This window comes from Chaetura pelagica, unplaced genomic scaffold (genome assembly GCF_000747805.2).
Source record: "Chaetura pelagica isolate M959 unplaced genomic scaffold, ChaPel_1.0 scaffold96, whole genome shotgun sequence".
Lineage (NCBI taxonomy): Eukaryota > Metazoa > Chordata > Aves > Apodiformes > Apodidae > Chaetura > Chaetura pelagica.
This window is the reverse complement of record NW_009953723.1, coordinates 365,369-386,977: the sequence shown is the minus strand read 5'-3', so window position 1 is coordinate 386,977 and position 21,609 is coordinate 365,369. Positions and strand designations below refer to the sequence as shown.

Genomic DNA, 21,609 nt, shown 5'->3' with positions numbered 1-21,609 from the left:
TTTGTTTGTTTTGTTTTGTTTTAAAGAAAAAGACCTAATGTCCCCAACAAGCATTTCCATTGTCTAAAAAAATTAAAATAAAAAGGTTTTCATAGCTTGCTGCAAGAACATGGGTATGTTACTTTTTGCAGGATGTTGCTGAAGAGACCTATGGCTCATTGGAGTGGTTTAGAAGATGATCTAAAATAACTGTGCCATATAGTTCCATATTTTCTGGGGGGTAGGTGTTCCCACCATGAACCAGTCCATGGCAATTGCATCTAGTTGGTGTGTTTGTCTTCCAGCTCAGGCAGAAAAGCCTGAGTAGCCTTTTCTGAAACAATACTACGAACAACTGATAATTGTGGGAGGACATTTCTTCTCTGGTTGGCATGGCTTTTATTTTTACATTTTGAGTTCTACTTAGTTTACCTTCTCATGGTGTCAGGCTAACAAATTTCACCAACCCTAAGTTGCAACCTGTATCTGATTTCTAATGGTACTGGGAGAACCTTTCTTCTTCACTGAGTATTTTTATTTCTAGAATATAAAGGCCATGATGTCAGGCATTTCATTATCTCTAGTTGTGTTTTTTTCTTTTTGGGTCTTTCATTGTTGTGCCACCTGATTACCCCATAAACATAAATGAATTTACACATTGGAATGGATTCCTTAATTCAACTCAAGGGAGCTGGGACAGATCAGTTGGCAAAAAAATCCCAGAAAAACCTTTCTAGCACAGCAGAAAGCAGAAGGAATGTGAGTTTCTCTCATATACTAGCCTGTGAGTACATGGAATTTGTTTCAAGTTGCACCACGGGAGGTTTAGATTAGATACTGGAAGAAACTTCTTCACTGAAAGGGTAATTAAACACTGGAACAAGCTGCCCAGGGAGGTGGTTGAATCACCATCCCTGGAGGTGTTTAAAGTGTAGATGTGGTGCGTAGGAACATGGTTTAAGCATTGGACTTGGTAGAGTTAGGTTAGTGGTTGATATTAGGTTATGGTTGGAATTGATGATCTTTAAGGTGTTTTCCAACCAAAACAATTCTGTGATTCTGTGAAACTCTTTCATATACAATCCATGGGTTTGTTGGAAGTACAAGAATATTGATCTTTGTTTAAAATTAAGTAGCTAGAAACTTGAGAGCAAAAGGTTGGATTTGTAGTGTGAGTTCAGGTACTTTCTTCTGTAACTCTGGCAAGAGAAATGCCTCACCTAAGTAGTGTAAAGAATAAGGTGTGATCAGTCTAATGCATTTTTGGTGTTATTGCTTCCAAATATGCATTATGACATCCCAGAGGCTCACAACAGCTCTGCTCACAAAGCACAGTAACATCAGACACTGAGAGAAGGGAAATAAAAGTGTGGTATGTTCCCTTTTGGAGAGCAGAGCTGATGTTCTCTCTTGCACTCAGGAGAGCAGTGCTCTTCAGATTCTCTTTATAGAATCATAGAATGGTTTGGGTTGAAGGGACCTTAAAGATCACTTAGCTCCAACCCCCCTGCATTTTAGGGACACCTCCCACTGGATCAGGTTGCTCAGAGCCCCATCCAGCCTGGCCTTGAACACTTCCAGGGAGGGGACATCTTCGTTCACTTGGTTTGTGAATCTCCCTTCAGATTTCCCTCTATGTGGGCACCTCACTCTCAGGGACTTTATGTGTGTCTAGGGGATGAGAAGAGGGGTGGGGATGGAGGAAAGGAGATGCACTGCAGAATATACACATTTTCCTCCATCACAAATTATTTTTGAAACATTTCTTCATTTTCTCTGCATCTTGACTTTGTTGCATAGTCCCTTTGCTCCCCAAACAGGTGTTGCCTCTTGCTTTTCTGAGGAGAGCTGTTCTTGCCCTTGCTCTGATTTCCAACTATCAAGCCATTAGCTTGAAGGCAAAATGGAATTAATTCCAGGGGTTTTTTTAATGAAAAGTAAGCAAGACAAACAAAATTTAGTGTTGTGCTGCTTTTCTGTTTGTTTGTTTGTTTGCCTGTTATCAGAACATCTCAGTGTTCATGCTTATCTTGTACCAGAGTGTTTAGCTGGGAAAAAAAGCCTAAGATTTAAGGTCTGTTTTGTGCAACTGTAGACAAAAATAGCCTGTGTTTGTATCTCTGCAATCTGCTAAGGTTCAAATGCTCATTTAACACCTGGCATATATTGGGGCAAATTAGATCTTAAAATTATTAGTGCATCTTTATATACAGTTACTATTTATACAGCTGGGGGGTTGTGTGGTACACGAGAACACACTTGTGCATGTGCCTGTACAAATACTCACACATAGGTGTGCATGTGAAGTCATAGAATCATAGAATGGTTAAGGTTGGAAAGAATGTTAAAGATCATCACATTCCAACTACCCTGCTATGAGCAGGGACACCTCCCACCAGACCAGGCTGCACAAGCCCCATCCAACCTGCCCTTGAACACCTCCAGGGATGGGGCTTCCACAACCTCCCTGGGCAACCTGTTCCAGTGCCTTCCTACCCTCATGGGGAAGAATTAATTCTTGATTTCTGTGCTTGGTTTGTTGGGATTTTTGGTAGTGGGGGAAGGGCCACAGGTGTGGCTCAAGGAAGAAGCCCAGAAGCCCCACTCACTCCAAACCCAGCCAAAGAGGGACAATAGATGTGCCTCAGAATTAACATATGAAAGACCTGAGGTAAGAGCTGAGCAGAGTGAGCACTTGAAGAAGAGCTGTGCTGGGGAAGGAGAGATGCTGGTGGTTGGTGAGGAAGAAGGTGCCCAGCAGAAGTTTCCCTGCAACCCATGGTGAGGTGGCAGCTGTGCCCCTGCATCCATGGAGGAATGTGGTGGAACATCCCCTGAGGGTGCCAGGAGGGGTGAACTTGGCCAGTGGACTTGGCTTTTGTGGCCAGAGGATTTGCTGCCTGTGAACTCTGATTGTGCAGCTTAGAGAGCCCCTGGGCCAGGGGATTTTGTTCCTGAAGCACCTGTGACTCTGTGGGAAGCCCAGGCTGGAGCAGCTCTGGACCTGGTGGGAAGGATTCATGAAGGTTCATGGAGGACTCTCTGTCATGGGAGGGACCCTGTGGGGAAGCAGAAGACTGTGAGGAATCCTTCTTCCTGAGGAGGAAGCAGCAGCAGGAACCACCAGCCTGTGAACTGACTCTCAACCCCATCCCCATCCCCCTGTGCTGCTGGGAGGAAGGAGGGAGAGAAACCAGGAACAAAGGGATTTGGGCCCGTGAAAAAGGTAGAGGTGGGGTAACATATGCAAGCCCTGCTCTGTGTTGTCTGTGTCTTGTCTGTGTTTGATTAGTGTGCCATTAAATTAGTATTTTTTCCCCAAGTTGATTCTGTTTTGCCCAGGACCTTAATCAGTGAAGATCCCTCCTTCTCCTTTGTCTCCACCCATGAGCTTTGTCCTCCTCATCCCAGAGTGTGTGTGAAGGGGGAGCTGAGGGAGTGGCCTTGGGGCTGTTGCTTTGCTGTCGTGTTGGGCTCAAACCACGACAATGTCTAACCTAAATCTCCCCTCTTTCAGTTTAAAGCCATTCCCCATTGTCCTATCACTTCCCTCTCTGGTGAAAAATCCCTCCCCGGCTTTCCTGTAGACCCCCTTAAGGCACTGAAAGGCTACTCAGAGGTCTCCCTGGAGCCTTCTTTTTTCCAGGCTAAACAGCCCAAACTCTCTCAGCCTGTCTCCAGAGCAGATCTGCTCCAGCCCTTCCATCATCTTTTTGGCCTCTTCTGGACTTTCTCCAACAGCTCCATGTCTTTCCTGTGCTCAGGGCTCCAGAGCTGTACTCAGCACTCCAGGTGGGTTCTCACCAGAGCAGAGCAGAGGGGTAGAATCCCCTCCCTGGTCCTGCTGGCCACATTTTTTTTATTTTTATTTTTTTTATTTTTATTTTTTTTTTTTAAGTCACAGAGCTTTACAAACTGCTGAATTTATATGAAAATTTGGATGTAAATTAATTTGAACTTCAACATCATGGTTAATGACAAGAACTTTTTACATGATCTTTGATACTTTATTGTATGCTATATTTTCCCACATATAAAAAACCCTAAAACCAGAACTACTGATGACCTCATCCATTAACACTTCTCTTACCAGATCTAAAAGACTAAAGGGCAAAATATCTCTTCCTGTCATTTGTATTATTGTATTTCCCTGAGACTGCAGTCCAGTTCTGACCTTCAGCACAGACTGGGAACAGATAAAGCTCCCATGAAAGAAAAAACTTGCCTTAAACTGTTTTGGATCTCTATAAAAAGCAAACACTGAGAGATATGGAGCAGATGGGAGGTAGGGATAGCAATGCATGTTTGCTAGTACTGTGATCCAGGTGTAGGGCTGTGAAACTTCAGAGAAAGTGTGCAGTGCAAAAGGTGAGAAAACTTATTAACACATATCAGAGTGAAGTGCTGTTGTGTGTCCCTGCCCACCCCAGGGGGAGATAATGACTCCTATCATCATCAACATAGGCTTTAAGACATGTCTTCAAATGCCATAAGAGGAGAGGAGTTTTCCAAGGTAACTGCCTGCCATCCCTACTCATGCTCAGGTGGCTGCTGGTGGTTAGACACACACTGAGGGTTGTAGAAAAGGTGAGTTGAAGGTCTTATGTCCATATTCATTGAAGGAGAACATTAAAATAAATTGCAACCACATCTGTATCTAATCTGTGAGATTTCCATTAGAATGGACAAGGACAAGTATACATTTCTCCTCTTCTGCTCTGGCCAGTCCAGCTGTAGAAGTTATTTCTACTGCTTCTCCAAATAACCAGAGCAATTTGCTCTTCCCACCCCCCAGCCTTGCCCCGTTCACTACACAGAAATTTGCTAAAATACTTACCCTTAAGATAGCATGGTAGGTTGAACATGCCATTGAATTATTTCTCACTGAAGGCACAAGGAATAATTTTGCTAGCTGGCTGGTTCCACGATCTCTCTCTACTCATCCCTGTTGACTTGGCTTCTGCAATGGCTTCACCTCTGTCTGATGAGCTCATAGAATCATAGAATGTGTGGGGTTGGAAGGGACTTTTAAAGGTCATCTATTCCAGCCCCCCCTGCAGTATGCATGGACCTTTTTTAATAGATCAGGTTGCTCAGAGCCTGGTCAAACATGACCTTGACTGTCTCCAGGGAGAGGGCTTCCACCACTCTGGGCAACCTGTACCAGTGCTTCACAACCCTCATTGTAAATAATTCTTCCTAATGCCTAATCTAAACGTACTCTGTTCTAATTTAAGGTTATGACCCCTTCTACACATCCTTATAAATAGCCCCTCCTCGGCTTTCCTGTAGCCCCTTCAGGTACTGGAAGGTACAATAAGGTCTCCTTGGAGCCTTCTCCTCTCCAGGTTGAACAACCCCAACTCTCTCACCCTGTCTTCGTAGGAGAGGTGCTCCAGCTTTCTGATCTTTTTTTGTGGCCTTTCTCTGGACTCATTCCAACAAGTCCATGTCCCTTTTGTGTTGAAGACTCCAACACTGGACACAACACTCCAGGTGGTGTGTCACAAGAGCAGAGGGGAAGAATGACCTCCCTTAACCTGCTGGCAACGCTCAAGGTATCTCACTTCCCACAGCCTCTCATTTTAGCATTCGGTGGACAGGAACACTGTTCATGTTGAGTTTCCTGAGCCTGTTGTCCCCAGGTAGGTGCCAGATTAGCATGCTGAAGCTTGACACAACTGTGTTCATGATGCAGTGGCGATGCCACTGACCGCTACGACAGCACAAGCAAGAGGAAGAGAAACTCCCCACACTGACTGTTGTGCAGTCCCAGAGGAGATCTAACTCAGTCTATAATTGCTGTTCTGGATAGCTTCTGCCCTCAAAACAATTTTCTGCTGGTCTGTTGTTGCTTAGGCTGAAGCAGTTTGATTTATAGAATGTCATTTTTTTCTCCCCAGCCATAGACAAGAGAAAAATATTTGTCGAAAGGCAGTTGCAGTGAGATTTAGTTTTTTGCCCATCTAGCAACAGAGGAGTTGTTCACATTTTATACATTCTTTTACTTTTCTCTTCCTCCCCCTGTCTCACAGAAGACAATAGGGAGAGACCAACATCATGCTTTGATTAGTCTTTCTGTGAGTTCTGGATGCATTCTGTGCTTTTGGGAAGGGATTTTCACCAGGGTGTGTAGTGATAGGCTGAGGGGTAATGGTTTTAAACTGGAAGAGGTGAGATTTAGGTTAGACATCAGGAAGAAATTCCTTACTGTTAGGGTAGTGAGACTTTGGAACGGGTTGCCCAGGGAGGCTGTGGATGCCCCCTCCCTGGAGGTGTTCAAGGCCAGGTTGAACAGGGCATTGTGCAACCTGATCAAGTGGGAGGTGTCCCTGCCTTTGCAGGGGTTTGGAAAGAGATTATCATCTAGGTCCCTTCCAGTGCAATCCATTCTATGGTTCTATGGTCTGTGGTTTACACAAGATGGACTATGGTAGGAGGTGCCCAAGGGTGTTACAGATGGGAGAATGCACCAGCAGCAGCTCAGCATCACTTTGGTAAAAAGTGCCAGATGTTACAAAATGTGGGCTTTTTTGGCTTTATTTTGTTGATTTGTTTGTCATTTTTGTTTGTTTATTTGGTTTTTTGGGGAGGTTTTTGTTTTTTATATATTTTTGTTGTGGTTCTTTTGTTTGTTTGTTTGGGTGCTTTGCTTTGGTTTGGTTTGGTTGGATTTGGGGATTTGTTTGGGGTTTGGGTTTTGCTTGTTTGTTTGTTTGGTTTGGTTTGGTTTGGTTTTTGCCCCAAAAATAACAAGCACTAGAGTTTTGCTTTATTTTGTTTTGAAGTGTTTCCACATACAGAAATACACTCATGGAGTTTATATTACATCTTTCAGATGTATATGTATAATATAATGTCAAATACCATTTTAACCTAGTACTTTTCTGTTTAGTTTCCAAACTAACTTTCCCTAGTGAGAGTTACTCCTTCAGATCTTTAGTGTCTAAACCTCTTTCATTTCTCTGGCTTTCCTATCTATGTGACTTGTTTATTGGCACTTCTCTGCAACTTTTGGGCATCTTTACTTGCTGCCATTATTTGTAGCCATCTCTATTTTTACTCTTGACTATTCTTGATCCTTTTTGTTCCAGCTTGGATGACACTAAATCCTGTATACTAATCTGTATGATAGATTTCTCCTTTGGTGAATAAACATAAATAAATAAATATTTAGATGAAGCCATTTAAACATCTCCCTCTTGCTGCCAAATGTAGGGAGTGAATTGTTGCCAGACAAGGAAAACTGATGTTGATTAAAAGCCAAGGAACTCCAGCCTAGGTGACTGGCAGAGAGAAAACATTTTTGGAACAGTAGCTGTTGTTCTCCTGCTTTCTGTGGAGTCAAAGGGATTTATGAGGAGCTGTATTTCACTGTGAATTCTGCATAGTACAAGCAAACATGGGAAATCAAAGACAATCTGATTTTGCTAACAAACTCTGACACCTGGCAAGTTCAGAGATACTTTGTGATAGAGCTAACCTGGCAGGAAGGAACAGGAACATACAGGTATATTCCATTGTGGAAGGTCTTTATTTCTGGCTATTTTTCTTTCTTCTGTTTTTTCTTTTGTTTTGCTTACATGTATCAGGGACTTGGAAACTTCATATTGCCAGGTTAAATTATTCAACAGATTCCTTGCTGCAGGTCAGATTGCTCTGTGCTTTACAACTCACCCCTGTTTGTTTTTCCTTAAATACAGCAGTTGCATATTTTCCTTCCTAATAGCTCAGTGGCTCTTTATAACTAATGCATATTTGCTAAACAATAATTTTAAGTGTTGTTGCAGTGCTATGAAAAAGATCTAAACTCTGCAGCAGCAGATGGCTGTTTCATCCCAAGTACCTGGTTATAAATGGCAAATCTGAAGCAGTGCTGTTCATTCACTGCATTTCCTTTCTCATTCTCCCCTTCTCACCATAATATCTGGGGATTAGTAGGCAGGTAACCCAGCTCCTGGCATTTAAATTAGCTGAGGAGGATCCTATGAGGAGTCACCTCCTCATAGTATCACCTGATCTTTCCTAGACTGAATTGCCCACTTCTTTTATTCCAATGGAAAAGGGGTTCTTATTAATGTCTATAAATATCTGAAGGGTGAGTGTCAAGAATGGGCCAGTCTCTTTTCAGAGGTGCCCTGTGATAGGACGAGGGGAATCAGCAGCAAGTTACAACACAGGAAGTTCCAGCTCAACATGAAGAGCAACTTCTTTACTGTGAGAGTGACAGAGCCCTGGGACAGGCTGCCCAGAGAGGTTGTGGAGTCTTCTTCTCTGGAGATTTTCAAGACCTGTCTGGTCATGTTCCTGTGTGACCTGCCCTGGGTGTTCCTGCTGCAGCAGGGGGTTGGACTCTATGATCTTCAGAGGTCCCTTCCAACCCCTGTGATTCTATGATTCTATGATTCTATGATTCTATTAAGTACTTAGGATGGGGTGTAAACTTGAATATATTGCAATAACCTCTATACAACCAAATCTAACTGCAAAATATGGTCATGAGTTTTAAGGTGCACTCACTTAAAGCACTGGAAAGGAGCAGAACCAAACAAACCAGACTGACCTAAAGATAGAACAAATGTTGCTAATGTTGCAAGTGACAGAAACCAGAGACTGATGTCACTGACAATTTAGGCAAGAGAGACTAATGAGCATTCTAAGCTTTTTTGTTATTATCATTTGTTTGCATAATTTTTCCTTAATCATCTTTTACTAAGCAGTTACATGGGAGCAGAACAACATATTAAAGTTAATTCTCAATTCTTCACATTTTGCTAAACTTTAGCTTTCTCTTTTCAAATATCTGTAAGCTAAGATAAATAAATAAATAAATAAGCCCAAATAACTTCCTCACCCCAAAAAATCAGAACTAATTTCTCCTTGTTTCCTGGCAATGATCTAGTATCTCAGTGCTCAAGGGCAATCTCAAGTCACTTAAACTTCATTGTTTTTACAAAACGTTCTGAAGTATTTACAAGCTATGAATATTACCATACATAATTAAGGCTTCTTTATGCTTGACAAGTGAATGAATGATTGCGTTTTGTGATGCATTACCCAGGCTTTTCTTGGGGTTTTTTGGTTGTTGGGTTTTTTTTTTGTTTGTTTGTTTCATTGTGATTTTTCAAGATTTTTAAACCTTTTGTTTCTCCTGCTTCTTTAGTTTTTCAACACTTTGGTATATTCTAGAATTTGCAATGGGATTCCCAGACTTGATTGTAATTGTGTTGCATTAAATGATTCATTGTCAAGCCACTTACATTCTCAAAACAAACTTCAGTAGAAGGACATGGATTCATTTTGGAGCATTTCCCAAATTTGCCAGTGAGGAAGCTGAGTTCTTTAAAAGTGGGCTGGAAGCAATCAGACCCCGTGGCATGATGGACTCAAGTTGCAACAAGACCCAAGCAGACAGATTAATTACAGAGCCAGAGAGTCTGTAGAGTCTTTCTGTGGAGATCCAAAAACCAAGTGGACATGATCCTGAGCAGCCTTCTGTAATTGCCTACTTTGAGCAGGGGTGTTGGACTGAATGATTTCCAAAGGTTCCTGCCAACATTACGTCTGTGGTTTGTACAGTTTAACAAAATACATCCTCTTTGAGTGTCTCTTTTTTCTGCTCTCCTAATGTTGCCTTACTGGTAGTGCATTTAGCAGTATCTATGTTACTATGTTTATTATTTCTAGATTCATTTTTTTATGAAAGCCAGTGTAATATAAAGTCAACTTATGCTCACATTTTCTCTTCTACATGCTAAGTGTTCAGAAATGAGGGAAACAAACTCTCTGACAATTTATTGTGTTTAAACTAAGAACATTTCCATGCTAAATCTAGCTGTTTGTGGGGGTTTTTTTAACACTTGAAAAATGTATAAAAGAATCCATTCATCAAACAGTTCTTTCCTTATTGCCTTGCCAGTAATATTTCAGATTCAGTGAGATTTTGATCATATTTCCATCAGTTTGTGAGTTGTATTTTATCAGATGGATACTATGCTGAAAGATGACCTCTTTCTGTGTGAGAATCCACACTCTCAATGGAATGGCCTACATTAAAAAAAATAAATAAATAAATAAGGGTTTGCTGATGTTTTTATTGTTTGTTTGTTTTCTCTCTGAATTCTCTACAATTCTGAAAAGCAATCATATAATCTGTTAATTGACTTGTTTCTTATAAAAAGTATGAGTCAACAGGCTGACTGAAATCCAGCAAACCTTGGCTTTGTTTAAGGGAATTTTTGATTGATGACTTCCGCATTAAAACTTTTTCTTTAAATTCTTTAAATTCTTCATAGAAAAGGCTTCTGGGTTTGTTTTTTCCTTGCAAAGCTTGAGTGTGAAACATGCCTTTTCTGCTTGGATATTACTCATTATTAATGTTAGGTTTCCTGTCCTTTCAGAGTGACATGTTGGATGTGAACCAGATCATCAAAGACCTGGCCTCCATGGTGCATGAGCAAGGAGACACAATAGGTAGGTATCACTGTCAAATTAGAGGCTTTATTACCCTCCTGCACTATTCCAATAAGATGTTGTGTGTTCCCTCGTGAGCAGCTGTTTCTTGATGCTTGTGTTTATTTTTCCCATGTTTTGGGCACTTCTTACATCTGGTGATGTTTTGATCTGACAAGCTGCCCTCTGCAATAGACTTCTCATATTAAGGGTAGTTATCTGGTATATTTAACATAAAATAGAAATTGCAGTGAGATTAATCCATTCCCTTTTGGCTGTAAAAAGGAAGCTGGAGAATATATAACATTAATTGGAAAGGCATCCAATTCTTCTCTTTTACCTGGAGCTGTAATTAAAAAAGCAATATTAGTAGCAACTATTGTAATGATTATCAATGGTGGTGGAGAAAATGAGGCAGCTTGCTTCTCCTAAGTGGAATTTTATTTCCACATTGCAGGGTGTGTCTGATTAAATTTTACAGTAGCCTAACATGATGGTGTGCTCACATGCACAGTCTGAAGCTTCTGCCAATGAGCTGACCTCCTCTTGCTCTCCAGCTTCCAATGGCTGGCAGCCTGGTGAGGAAAACTTGAAAAAAGAGATGAGAGTAACTCCTGGTTTTCCCTTTAAGAGCAGAGGGATAAAACACAGTAGATCAGCTCCTTTTAAATATCCTCTGACCCTTGTCTTTGTCACTGCTGTCTTCTAATGCAGCCAAGAACAGTTAGATTTTTTTCTGTATCTCTTATTTTTCTGATGTGTGATAATACTGTGTGGTGCATCAGAGGCAACTCTTTCCAAATTTGAGAGCTAATAGTCTTAACATGACATTGAGTGACCTAAACTTCAGAGAAGCAAGATTTTTTGAGCTATTTCTAGCCTGCAGTGCTCAGTTGGATTTCTCACTAGAGTTCCTGGGAGCTGGATCAAGTCCTAAGACAGCCATATATAGATCATAAAAGGCGAAACTCTTCTCTGCTGTTTATTAATCACTCTGGATTTCTTTGCCAAGCTCATACCTTTGCAAGTTTCCATTGCCATAAAATACCTCCTTTCACACTGAAATGAGCTAACTGCATCCCACTGAGAAACACCACTCAGGTTCACAATTGCAGATAAAATAAATAAATAAATAAATATTATAACTAAACCCAACTGCCTTTTTTTGTGTGTGTGTGTTTTGTTGTTGTTGTTGTTATTTGTGCTTGTTTGGAAGCTTATTTTTGTACTTGGATAACTTTGGAGCCGTTTTCGTCTCCTAAAAGCACGTCAGATGTTAGTGCCTTGAGGGACATGACAATGTTCATCAGCTAACTTCAAGAACCTTAGAACTCCTTTTCTTAAGGCAATATTTAATATTTTAAGATGTTGCCCAAGCACAGCAATGACCTCAGTATTAACTTAACTGTGAGAAACTGTAAGACTAAGTAGGACATTGTGTCTTCAAACCAACATAAGGTTTCTGTTGCTTTTATATCGGACATATTCCTTCTTCCTCCTGTTTCACTGGAGTAGATTTTTAATAGTTTCTTCAGGAGTATCTTTTAAGTCCAGGCAAGGTATCTTCTCAACCTTGTTGAAACGTCCCACTGTTTGTCTTCTGACATTAGTATTACATGGAAGTGAGATAAGGAATGAGGAGGCAAAGGCAGATGAAACCCCCACAGTGAAGATTCAAAAGCAATGACGATAAGAGCCAGTTCTTTGGGAACTTTTGGGTTTGTTTTTTGTTTTGTTGTTGTTGTTTTTTGGCTGGTTGGGGTTTTTAATGCATTCCTCTTACATGCATTAAATTAAAGCTCTCTTTGTGTCCTAAGGGCAATATATATGCAGGGAATGTGAGGTGCACTCAGCAAAGTGCTGCCAGGTTTATAGAAAAAACTACTCTCTGGTTCACCTGGGCTGGACAGAACCAATGGGAAGAGCTTGTTGTCTGGTCCTTGCATGGCACAGGCAGAGTATCCCTTAGTTGTTAAAATATCCTAAACATGTTTTTCCTGGCATGTGGACCACTTCCTTGAGGAACACATCCATAACACTGCCAAGGGTCTAGAGCAATTTCTGTCTGTCCTGGTTTGAGCAGTCAAACCATGACATTATCCTGTAAGGAGGAGATAGATAAGAGGAAATGCAGACTCTGGGCAGCACATCTCTGTGACTTTTAGTCTTCAGCAAATAAACCACATGCCTGTGATCCCAGTCATGACATTTCTTTGATACAAATATTTAACTTAGCATTACCCTACCAATGAGTCCAAGCCCTGGAGGGCAAAACAAGCATGTAGTTTTGGTAACCTTTGGATCAACAGAAAGAGTCTGTGGAACACAATCTTGCAGGAGCTCCTGGCAAAAGCATCCCCATAGAACTTCATCACATGGGTGCTGGTGAATGGAAAGGGTGTGAGAAGGAGGGCATTCATAGGAGAAATGAATAATTGGCTGTGAAATCAATGTTGGCAACATGGTTTGGGGTTCTATAACCACAGAACTCAGTTTGAAGTTAGCATCTGCTTGAGAGAAATGGGATCCACCTCACTAGGCAGGACAAAACTGTTTTCAGCAGTAGGATGGCTGACTAGAAAAGATGGGGGAGGGACAGGGTGACAATGTGGGAGGGAACACCAGTCAGGACTGCTGAGTAAAGAGCACGGATCTGTGTGGCAGGGGAAGTTCACAAAGTCATCACAATGGGGTCTGGGCAGGTTCACCTCTAGCACTTACATGTAGACACCAAGGTGGTTTCAAGACACCATTGTGGACAAATAACCCAAACCCTCTCCAGGAACTCAACGTGCTGAGGTGCATCTCTAAAGTACTTGTACACTAATCCACAAAGTATAGGGCATAAACATGAAGAGTTAGGGATCTGTGTGAATTTGCAGGGCTATGATTTTGTTGAGATCATGGAGACGGGGTGGGATGCCTCCCATGAATGAGGTGTTGCATTTGGAAGGACACAGGCTTTTTTGAAAGGACAGAATAGGAAGACAATGAGGAGTTGCTCTTTATGTAAGAGAGCAGCTGGAGTGCATAAAACTTTGCCTGGAGATGGATGAGGAGCTGACGGAGAGTTATGGGTTAGGATTAGAAACAGGACAGGCAAAGTGAATGAGACCCTCTACAAATAGATAGGAACAGCCTCATGTCTGCAGACTCTGTTCCACATGAGGGACATCAGCCATCCCAATATCTGTTGGAGGGACAACACTGCAGGGCATAAATAATTCAGGAGATTCTGAAGTGCATTGATGGTGACTTTGGGAATCTGATGTACAAATGTCAAGATGGACTGAAGAGGCTCATTTGCACTGCTAAACTTTACTCTTATGGTGGCAGAAGGGTCCTTCAGCCAAAGCATCCAAGACAAGGATTAAGGACTTGGCACTGTGAGAAGTAAATGACATTGGAGGTGATTTCTAGAACAACAGTCACTCCTTTCCATGCTCATAGAAGGCCACTCAACTGAACTACAAGTGCCTCAACAGGCTGAAATATTCTAAGTGTTTCATACTGAACATCACTATGGTACATGTGTGAGATTGTTCTTTCATTGGCCTTGCTGGGATAAAAACCATAGTTCCATGAAATCAGTTTTATAACTGGTGTTACAAAGAAGGGAATCCTTAAATCCCCAGTTCCCCTGAAGGAAGCACCAACAGCACAGCTGCCCATATTTGTGTTAGTACCTGATGAAGGGAAGTGCATGTTTGTCTATTTATGTAGACAAACATATTTTTCTTGTAGCAGAGAATAAATATGACCTGAATAAACACAGTTATTGCTGTTGTGTTTTTTTCTTTCCCCATAGCATATGAAATTGCTGTTCTTTTTGTTTCAGAAGAGCTGGTTTTTTCCATCCTACCTATGTACATAACCATAGTAGTGATGCCAAAATAACACACAAGATCTGCATCTCTTATCTGAACTGCTCTGATTCAACTTCCACAACTTCTATCACTGTTGCCAGCCCCATCACACTTCTCAAAGCCACAAGGAAAGACCAACATTGGCTGAAAACATTTTACACTTTTAAAAGGCATGCTTCTTTCTCTGTCAGACAATTTTGGAACAAACTTTATTCCAGAGTATCTGTAAACTCCCCAGCTTCCTGAAGCGGGAAGAGAACCCAAAATCACATACTGCCCATCTATTTTAAGAGTACAGGAACTAAATTACCAGTTTTCTACCTCTTTTTCCAAACAAAATGTATGCAAATCTATCTCTGCACAGCAAATCCCACTGACTGAAAGGAGGCCTCACTTATTTCTCAGACTTTTTCTTCCATTACTTTTCCAGGCTTAGATCTAGGTGCTACTAAACTTTCTTTTCACTCTTGAAGTCTGGGTATATTATATTGGAAAATTATAATGTGAAGAAACTTCATAACATGATCTAAAGTGGATGCTCCCGCACTTTACAAACATAACTACATGGTATCTGTCAGGCTAGAGCTCACTGGCCTGCCAAGATAAATATAAACACAGCAGTTGGTTCTTTCCTTCAGTCTTGGAAGAACTTCCTGATGGTGTCAATATATTCAGTCCTGGAGCACTGCTGGTGTTCACTGACATACCACATTGTCACTTACTGCCTCATGAGAACTAATATAAAAAAACTTCTTTGAAAGAAAATATATTTGCATTCATTGCTTATTTTAGAACCTTTTGAATGTGGGGAGGTTCTAGGACATTTTTTCTTCCTTTTTTTTTTTTTTTGTTGTTCTTTCTTTGGTTGGTTGAGGGTTTTTTTGCTTTTTCTTCTGTGAAATCAGCTGAGATTTGTTGTCTTCTACATCACTGCTGCCTTTCTTACCTGAAGGCTGATTTAACCTGTAGACACTTGGGAGTCAAAATGGCCCATGAACCTCCCCTTCCACACAGTTCTCCTCCAGTCTGACTGCCTGAATGCCACAGCCAAGAGTCTTTTGTCAGGTGCTCTGATGCAAACTGAGCTGGGAAATCATTCAACAAGATCCTTAACTAAACTCTCCTGAGTTATGTGTCTCGGTTGGAACATCGGCAGAAAATGAACACGTGGAGAATAGTCCTTCAATACTTGAATGTCACAGCTTTAAAGCCTACCTGAACGTGGTCTGCAAAGTCTCTCATTTGGTTAAGGTTCCTAAGTGATCTCAGAGGAGGCTATTATGTGAATGGGTATTTTCATGTTCTTATTGGTTCCTGATGAATTGGGAAGTGTCTTGGCTGTCTTACTTTCAGCCACTTGTTGAGACATGGAGTTACATGGCAGTACAGAGCACAGCTCCTGCAGGAAGGGTATGCTGGAATGTTTCTGAGTCTGTGATAATCTGTTTCACTTCCCAAGAAACCTGCTATTCCTTTGTGCATCCTAGGTATATACCCTGACATCAGTTTGCTGTTCTATTATCTAAGTCTAATGAAGCTTTGTTGTATACCACTCCAGCTGCTGAAGTTGCATTGCATTATTACCCTTGATTGCCCTGTAGACAACAATTTTAAGACCACAGTTTTGTATACCACTGGTCTTGCCCTCCTTGTTTATCTGGGCTGCAGCAGTGATGGCCTTCAGTGTCACTTTTCATCCTTGGTTTTGCACAGCACTAATGAGTCTGTAAGGTGCTCAGTTTCATGCGAGACACAAGTTGATGAATGCACCTACAACTGAATTCTTGGAGTTCAGTGTGGGCTTCCATGATCTCTGATGAATCTTACTCAAGATAATAGGTAGTGCATTAAAAATACTTGAGCTTTTGGCCTTTTTGTCCAGTTTCTGATCTCTGTGAATGTGGGTTTTGATGTCCTCTCTTGTAGACTTTCACGTTTAGCTCTATTGATGACAGTGCTGGTAAAAGAGCACATGAAGGTTTGTAAGGAAAAGAGTAATGAGTGACTCACAGAATCACAGAATGTTAGGGGTTGGAAGGGACCTCTGGAGATCATGGAGTCCAACCTCACTTACAGAGTAGGACCCAGTCAAGGGTAAGTCACTCAAGTGCATCCAGACCGGTCTTGAAAGTCTACAGAGAAGGAGACTGCAGAACCTCTCTGGGCAGCCTGTTCCAGTGCTCTGTAACCCTCACAGTAAAGAAGTTCTTCCTTATGTTGAGGTGGATCTTCTTATGCTCAAGTTTGAATCCCTTGCCTCTCATCCTATCACAGGGCACAAGTGAAAAGAAGTTGTCCTTTCCTTCTTGGTGCCCAGTCCTCATATATTTATACACATTAATTAGATTCCCTCTCAGTCTTCTCCTCTCCAGACTAAACAGCCCCAGGTCTCTCAGCCTTCCCTCATAAGGCAAGAGTCCCAGTTCCTTATTTATACCCTTTGTTGGACTCTCCCAAGTAAATCCCTGTCCCTCTCGAACTGGGAAGCCCAGAACTGGATGCAGTACTGTAGTTGAGGTCTCACTGGGACTCTACACTTGCAAATTTACTAATGCCTAAAGATTTGTTCTGTGTTTAACTCTCATAACGTGATTGGGTGGGTATAGTTGAAGTTAATGAGCCAGCTAATTTTGTACAAGAAAAAGCTCTTCCTTCCTGAGGTTTATTGCCACCAGTAGGATTCTTCTCACACCTAATTTACCTGTTCAGTGCTTAAATCATGTCACTAAGCACCACATCTACATTTCTTTTAAACACTACCAGGGATGGTGACTCCACCACCTCCCTGGGCAGCCTGTTCCACTGTCCAACCACTCTTTTGGTAAAGAAATTCTTTCTAATATCCAGTCTAAAGCTCCCCTGGTGCAGCTTCGGGCCATTTCCTCTTGTCTTGTCATTCTTCACTTGGGAGAAGAGGCCAATCCCACCTCCCTACAACCTCCTTTCAGGTAGTTGCAGAGAGCAATAAGGTCTCCCCTCAGCCTCCTCTTCTTCAAACTAAATAATCCCAGTTCCCTCAGCCTCTCTTCATAGGACTTATTCTCCAGAACTTTCACCAGCTTGGCAGCTCCTCTGGGCACACTTCAGCACCTCAATGTCTTTCTGGCAGTGAGGGGCCCAGAACTGGACACAACACTACAGGTGTGGCCTCACCAGTGCTGGGTACAGGGGCACAACCACCTCTCTGCTCCTGCTGGCCACAGTATTCCAGATACAGGCCAGGATGCCATTGGCCTTCTTGGCCACCTGAGCACAAGTAAATGGCATCTTTTGCCATGATATAGTATTCTCCTATGTGCAAGTTCTGGAGCATTAAAAAGTAGAGTTTTGGAATACTCAAAGCCATATGAGAGCATCCTATGGGAGCTATGGATGTTTCAGATAGATAGCTGAGAGTGTATACCAGAAAATGAGTCACAGAGTCATCAGGATTGGATGGGACTTCTGAAATCATCTAGTCCAACCCTCCTGCAGGAGCAGGATCACGTTCAGCAGATCACACAGTAATGTGTCCAGACAGGATTTGAATGTCTGCAGAGAAGGAGACTCCACAACCTCTCTGGGAAGCCTGTTCCAGTGCTCTGTTACCCTCACAATAACAATTTTTCCTTATGTTTGACTTGAACTTCCTGTGCTCCAGCTTGTGCCCATTGCCCCTTGTCCTGTCACTGCACACTGCCAGAAAGACTGGCCCCATCCTCCTGACACCCCCTGTAGATATTTAAAGCCTTGATGAGATTCCCCCTCAGCCTGTTTTCTCTAAACTGAACAGCCTCCTCAGACTAAATATTACCAGCTCCTTCAAGCATTCTTCGTAAGATTGATTCTCTAGGCCCTTCACCAGCTTCCTTGCCCTCCTCTGTACTCACTCCAGCACCTCGATGTCTCTCTTGAATGGAAGTGCCCAAAACTGGATGCAGTATTCCAGATGCAGCCTCATCAGGGCAGAATAGAGGGGGAAGAAAATCTCCTTTGACTACTGGCTACACTCTTCTTAATGCACTCCAGGAAGCCATGGGCCATCTTGGCCACAAGGGTATATTGTTGGCTCAATGTCAGCCTGTTGTCCACCAGGACCCCAAGGTCCTTCTTCATGGAGCTGCTCTCTTGCAGATCAGCCCTCAACCTGTACTGATCCATGGGGTTGTTTCTCCCCACCTGCAGTACTTTATATTTGACCTTGCTGAATTTCATTGTTTCTCCCTGCCCAACTCTCCAGCCTGTCCCAGACACACTGAATGACAGCACAGCCTTCTGGTGTCAGCCACCCTTCCCAGTTCTGTATCATCAGTGAACTGAACAATGAGGTCAGAGGCCGTGCTGTGCACCTTCAGGAAACTCTTCATAGAATCATAGAATGGTTAAATTTGGAAAGGACCTTAAAGATCATCAGGTTCCAACCCCCCTGCTATGAGCAGGGACACCTCCCACCAGACCAGGCTGCACAAGCCTCATCCAACCTCCCCTTGAACACCTCCAGGGATGGGGCTTCCACAGCCTCCCTGGGCAACCTATTCCAGTGCCTTCCTATCCTCATGGTGAAGAATTTCTTCCTGATGTCTAACCTAAATCTCCCCTCTTCCAGTTTAAAACCATCCCCCCTTGTCCTATCACTGCCCTCTCTGGTGAAAAGTCCCACCCCAGCTTTCTTGTAGGTCCACTTCAGGTACTTCATATGCTGACTCTTCTCCTGTGGTAAACACCAGTAACTTGGAACCACTTGTCTTTGTAAAAATGCTTTACATCTGCTAAAATGGTAATATTTCTGCATTCTGCCATTTAGCACCCAGCAGATAATACAAGGTTCCTTACTCTCTGGTAGAATGTGCTATTTTCCAATAAGTATACATAGGACAATGTTTGAATTTTAAATCCCTGGAAGATGTATCCTGTCAGGCATGGTAAACCTCTGGCAGGGTGATACCATTTCTCAGCACATACATATGTAGCAGATACTTGACATTTCCAAGATGCATCTCAAGGACAGTATAAATCACTCAGGAGCTGAAGTGGTGTAAATTTATGCTGGTGTTTGGCCATTGCCTTAGAGCCACTTTTATTCATACACACTATGTCTTTGGGCTGTTGGCTGAAGAAAACCAGCAGGAAGAGCTGGTTATGACATTTTAGGGTAGTTGAAATAGTCTTTCAAGACCTGCCTGAAACAGCAGGGTGAGTGATTCTTCAGTGCCTCAGTCCTTACCTCTGAGGGTCATGGTGTGTTACCATGTGAAAGACACTTTTCCTTGAAGGAATAACCATGGCTCCTGATGACTCAAGGAGCTGCAAATTGTATTTCATTGCACCACTCCAAGCCAATGTGACCCATTTAGCCTTAGTTTAGCATGTAGGCAAGATTATTTAATAAATCCTCTCCTGTGTGGAATTTATGACTTGACATTTACACTGAAGTTGGTAAATGACCAACCCGTAAGCCATTTTAAACTTCACTCTAGAAGAACTGCTATAGTTTTCCTTCCCCTTAACATCCACAGTTGTGCCTGTGAAGAGCCAGAGGGTCTTTTGTTCGTGTAATGAGACTCACTTAAAACTCTCAAATTAGAATGGGCAAAATTCTTTTTCATGTTGAAATCAATTTGACCCACAATCTGGCTTTTAATTAGGAAATAAACCTTTACACATTACCAAAAAAATATCCTTTTTTTCCCTTTTTGGTACTTCTTAGTACATTACACTGATTATTTTTAGTCTAGAGATAAAAGAGGGTTAAGCTTATTAAAGTGCTAAAAATGAAAATATACCATGAAACTGAAGGGGCCCATTTTGGTTACTGCCAAGTGGGAGCATTTTAAAATTCTCATTCAAAAGCTCACCTTCCTCTCTTTCAAGCAGTTTTATTGAAAAAAGCTGCCTTGTGAAACCAGCCCATTGTTGCTACTATAAAGCCTGAGGTCATACAAGTGATTCCTGGATACATAAGGACAAAAATCCTGCTCCAGTCAATGCCACTCCAGCAGTTTCACATACAAGACTCCTGTTGGTCATTAGCAGGACTTGATCTCAGAAGACAGGTGAATAGGTTTGAAAGACAACTCTTGGAGTCATCATGATTTCTGTCTCTGTGTGACAAAGATAAAATCATATCAAATTACATCTGAAAGCTGGTGAGCTATGTCACCTTTACTACTGCCATTGAAAGGATGTGTTTTAGCTGGAAAATCAGAAATCTTTTTCCAATTCCTTGGTGCACTTGTTTGCAACCACCATCTGCTTTGGTACAGCCCTGTCCCTCAGTTTAATAAAGTGGTGATCACATTGCCTTAAGGTTTTTGTTTCTTTTGAAACAGTCCAGTAAATCTGTCATTACAGACTGAGGACAGAAAATTGTTGTGGGATTCAGACTGATTGGAAAATCCCATATGCAGGGCTGGGTCACCTATTTAGGAACTGAGTCACTATCCTTTCATACCAAAGCCAAAGGAGAAAGCAAAAGGCAGGCCCCATCAGCAGGTTTTTTTCAGTCTACCTGGGATCCTGCTACCCTTCTGGAAATACTTGCCTCTCCATCCCCAAGCAAGGTACCTCAGCAAGGAGCCTGAAAGTGGGCAAGGTGAAGCTGTGAACCATCACTAGTATTCAGCAAAGTGGCACTGAAATACCTCATGTACTAACATCATTGACTTATTACTTAATTCTTTGTGATTTGACCCAAATTCTCTTTCCTTCCCTTCCTTTCCTGTGTTAATCAGCAGAAATATCTAGTTACATTGTGCCACATATTTATGTCTCCTTTTTAAAGAGTTTTAGTGTAATTTCATTGGGTTTTTTGTTTGGTTTAGGTTCCCCCCTGTGTCTCAGGATTACAAGTTGCTGCAAAATTTTATTATTTTATTTTATTTAATGGAAGGTTTGCTTATTCCAAGGCTGGTATTCCCCTGTTAGGAGAACAAATGAGCAGAAACAGTGCCACCAGGGTCCAGCCTCCTCCTGGAACATCACATCAACTCACGTAGCACACGTCCATCCTCCTTGCAAAAGCTTGTGCTGGGAAAAATGTAGATGGTGTTTGCAAAACACGTTGCATAAAATATGATTAGCCCATTCCATGCAGCTCTAAGGGGGCGTTCACAGTGTTTAATTTTGTCTAATGAAGGCAAATCTCCTTAGGCCCCCCTGCAGGCAGCGGAAAATGCTGCCTTCCTCTGGAGGGCCATTTAAGGAAGCTAAATTAAGCTCCTGCTGTGATTTCTCTCTGCCCCAAGAGGTGCACAGAGAGATTACTCTTGTTTTAGTAGGATATCTTTCATAAATTTGTCCCCTGTAGCTCTTCGATGTCTAAATGATTAATTTT

General features: G+C 42.0%; 1 protein-coding gene across 1 annotated transcript in view; it reads left to right on the top strand.

The window, feature by feature from the left end:
- Positions 1–21,609, top strand: part of TSNARE1 (t-SNARE domain containing 1) — a 334,963-nt gene that overhangs the window by 184,865 nt on the left and 128,489 nt on the right. Inside the window, exon 8 of the mRNA XM_010000548.1 lies at positions 10,380–10,452. Within this exon, the coding sequence (XP_009998850.1) occupies positions 10,380–10,452 (73 nt within the window). The remainder of the gene's footprint in view (positions 1–10,379; positions 10,453–21,609) is intronic.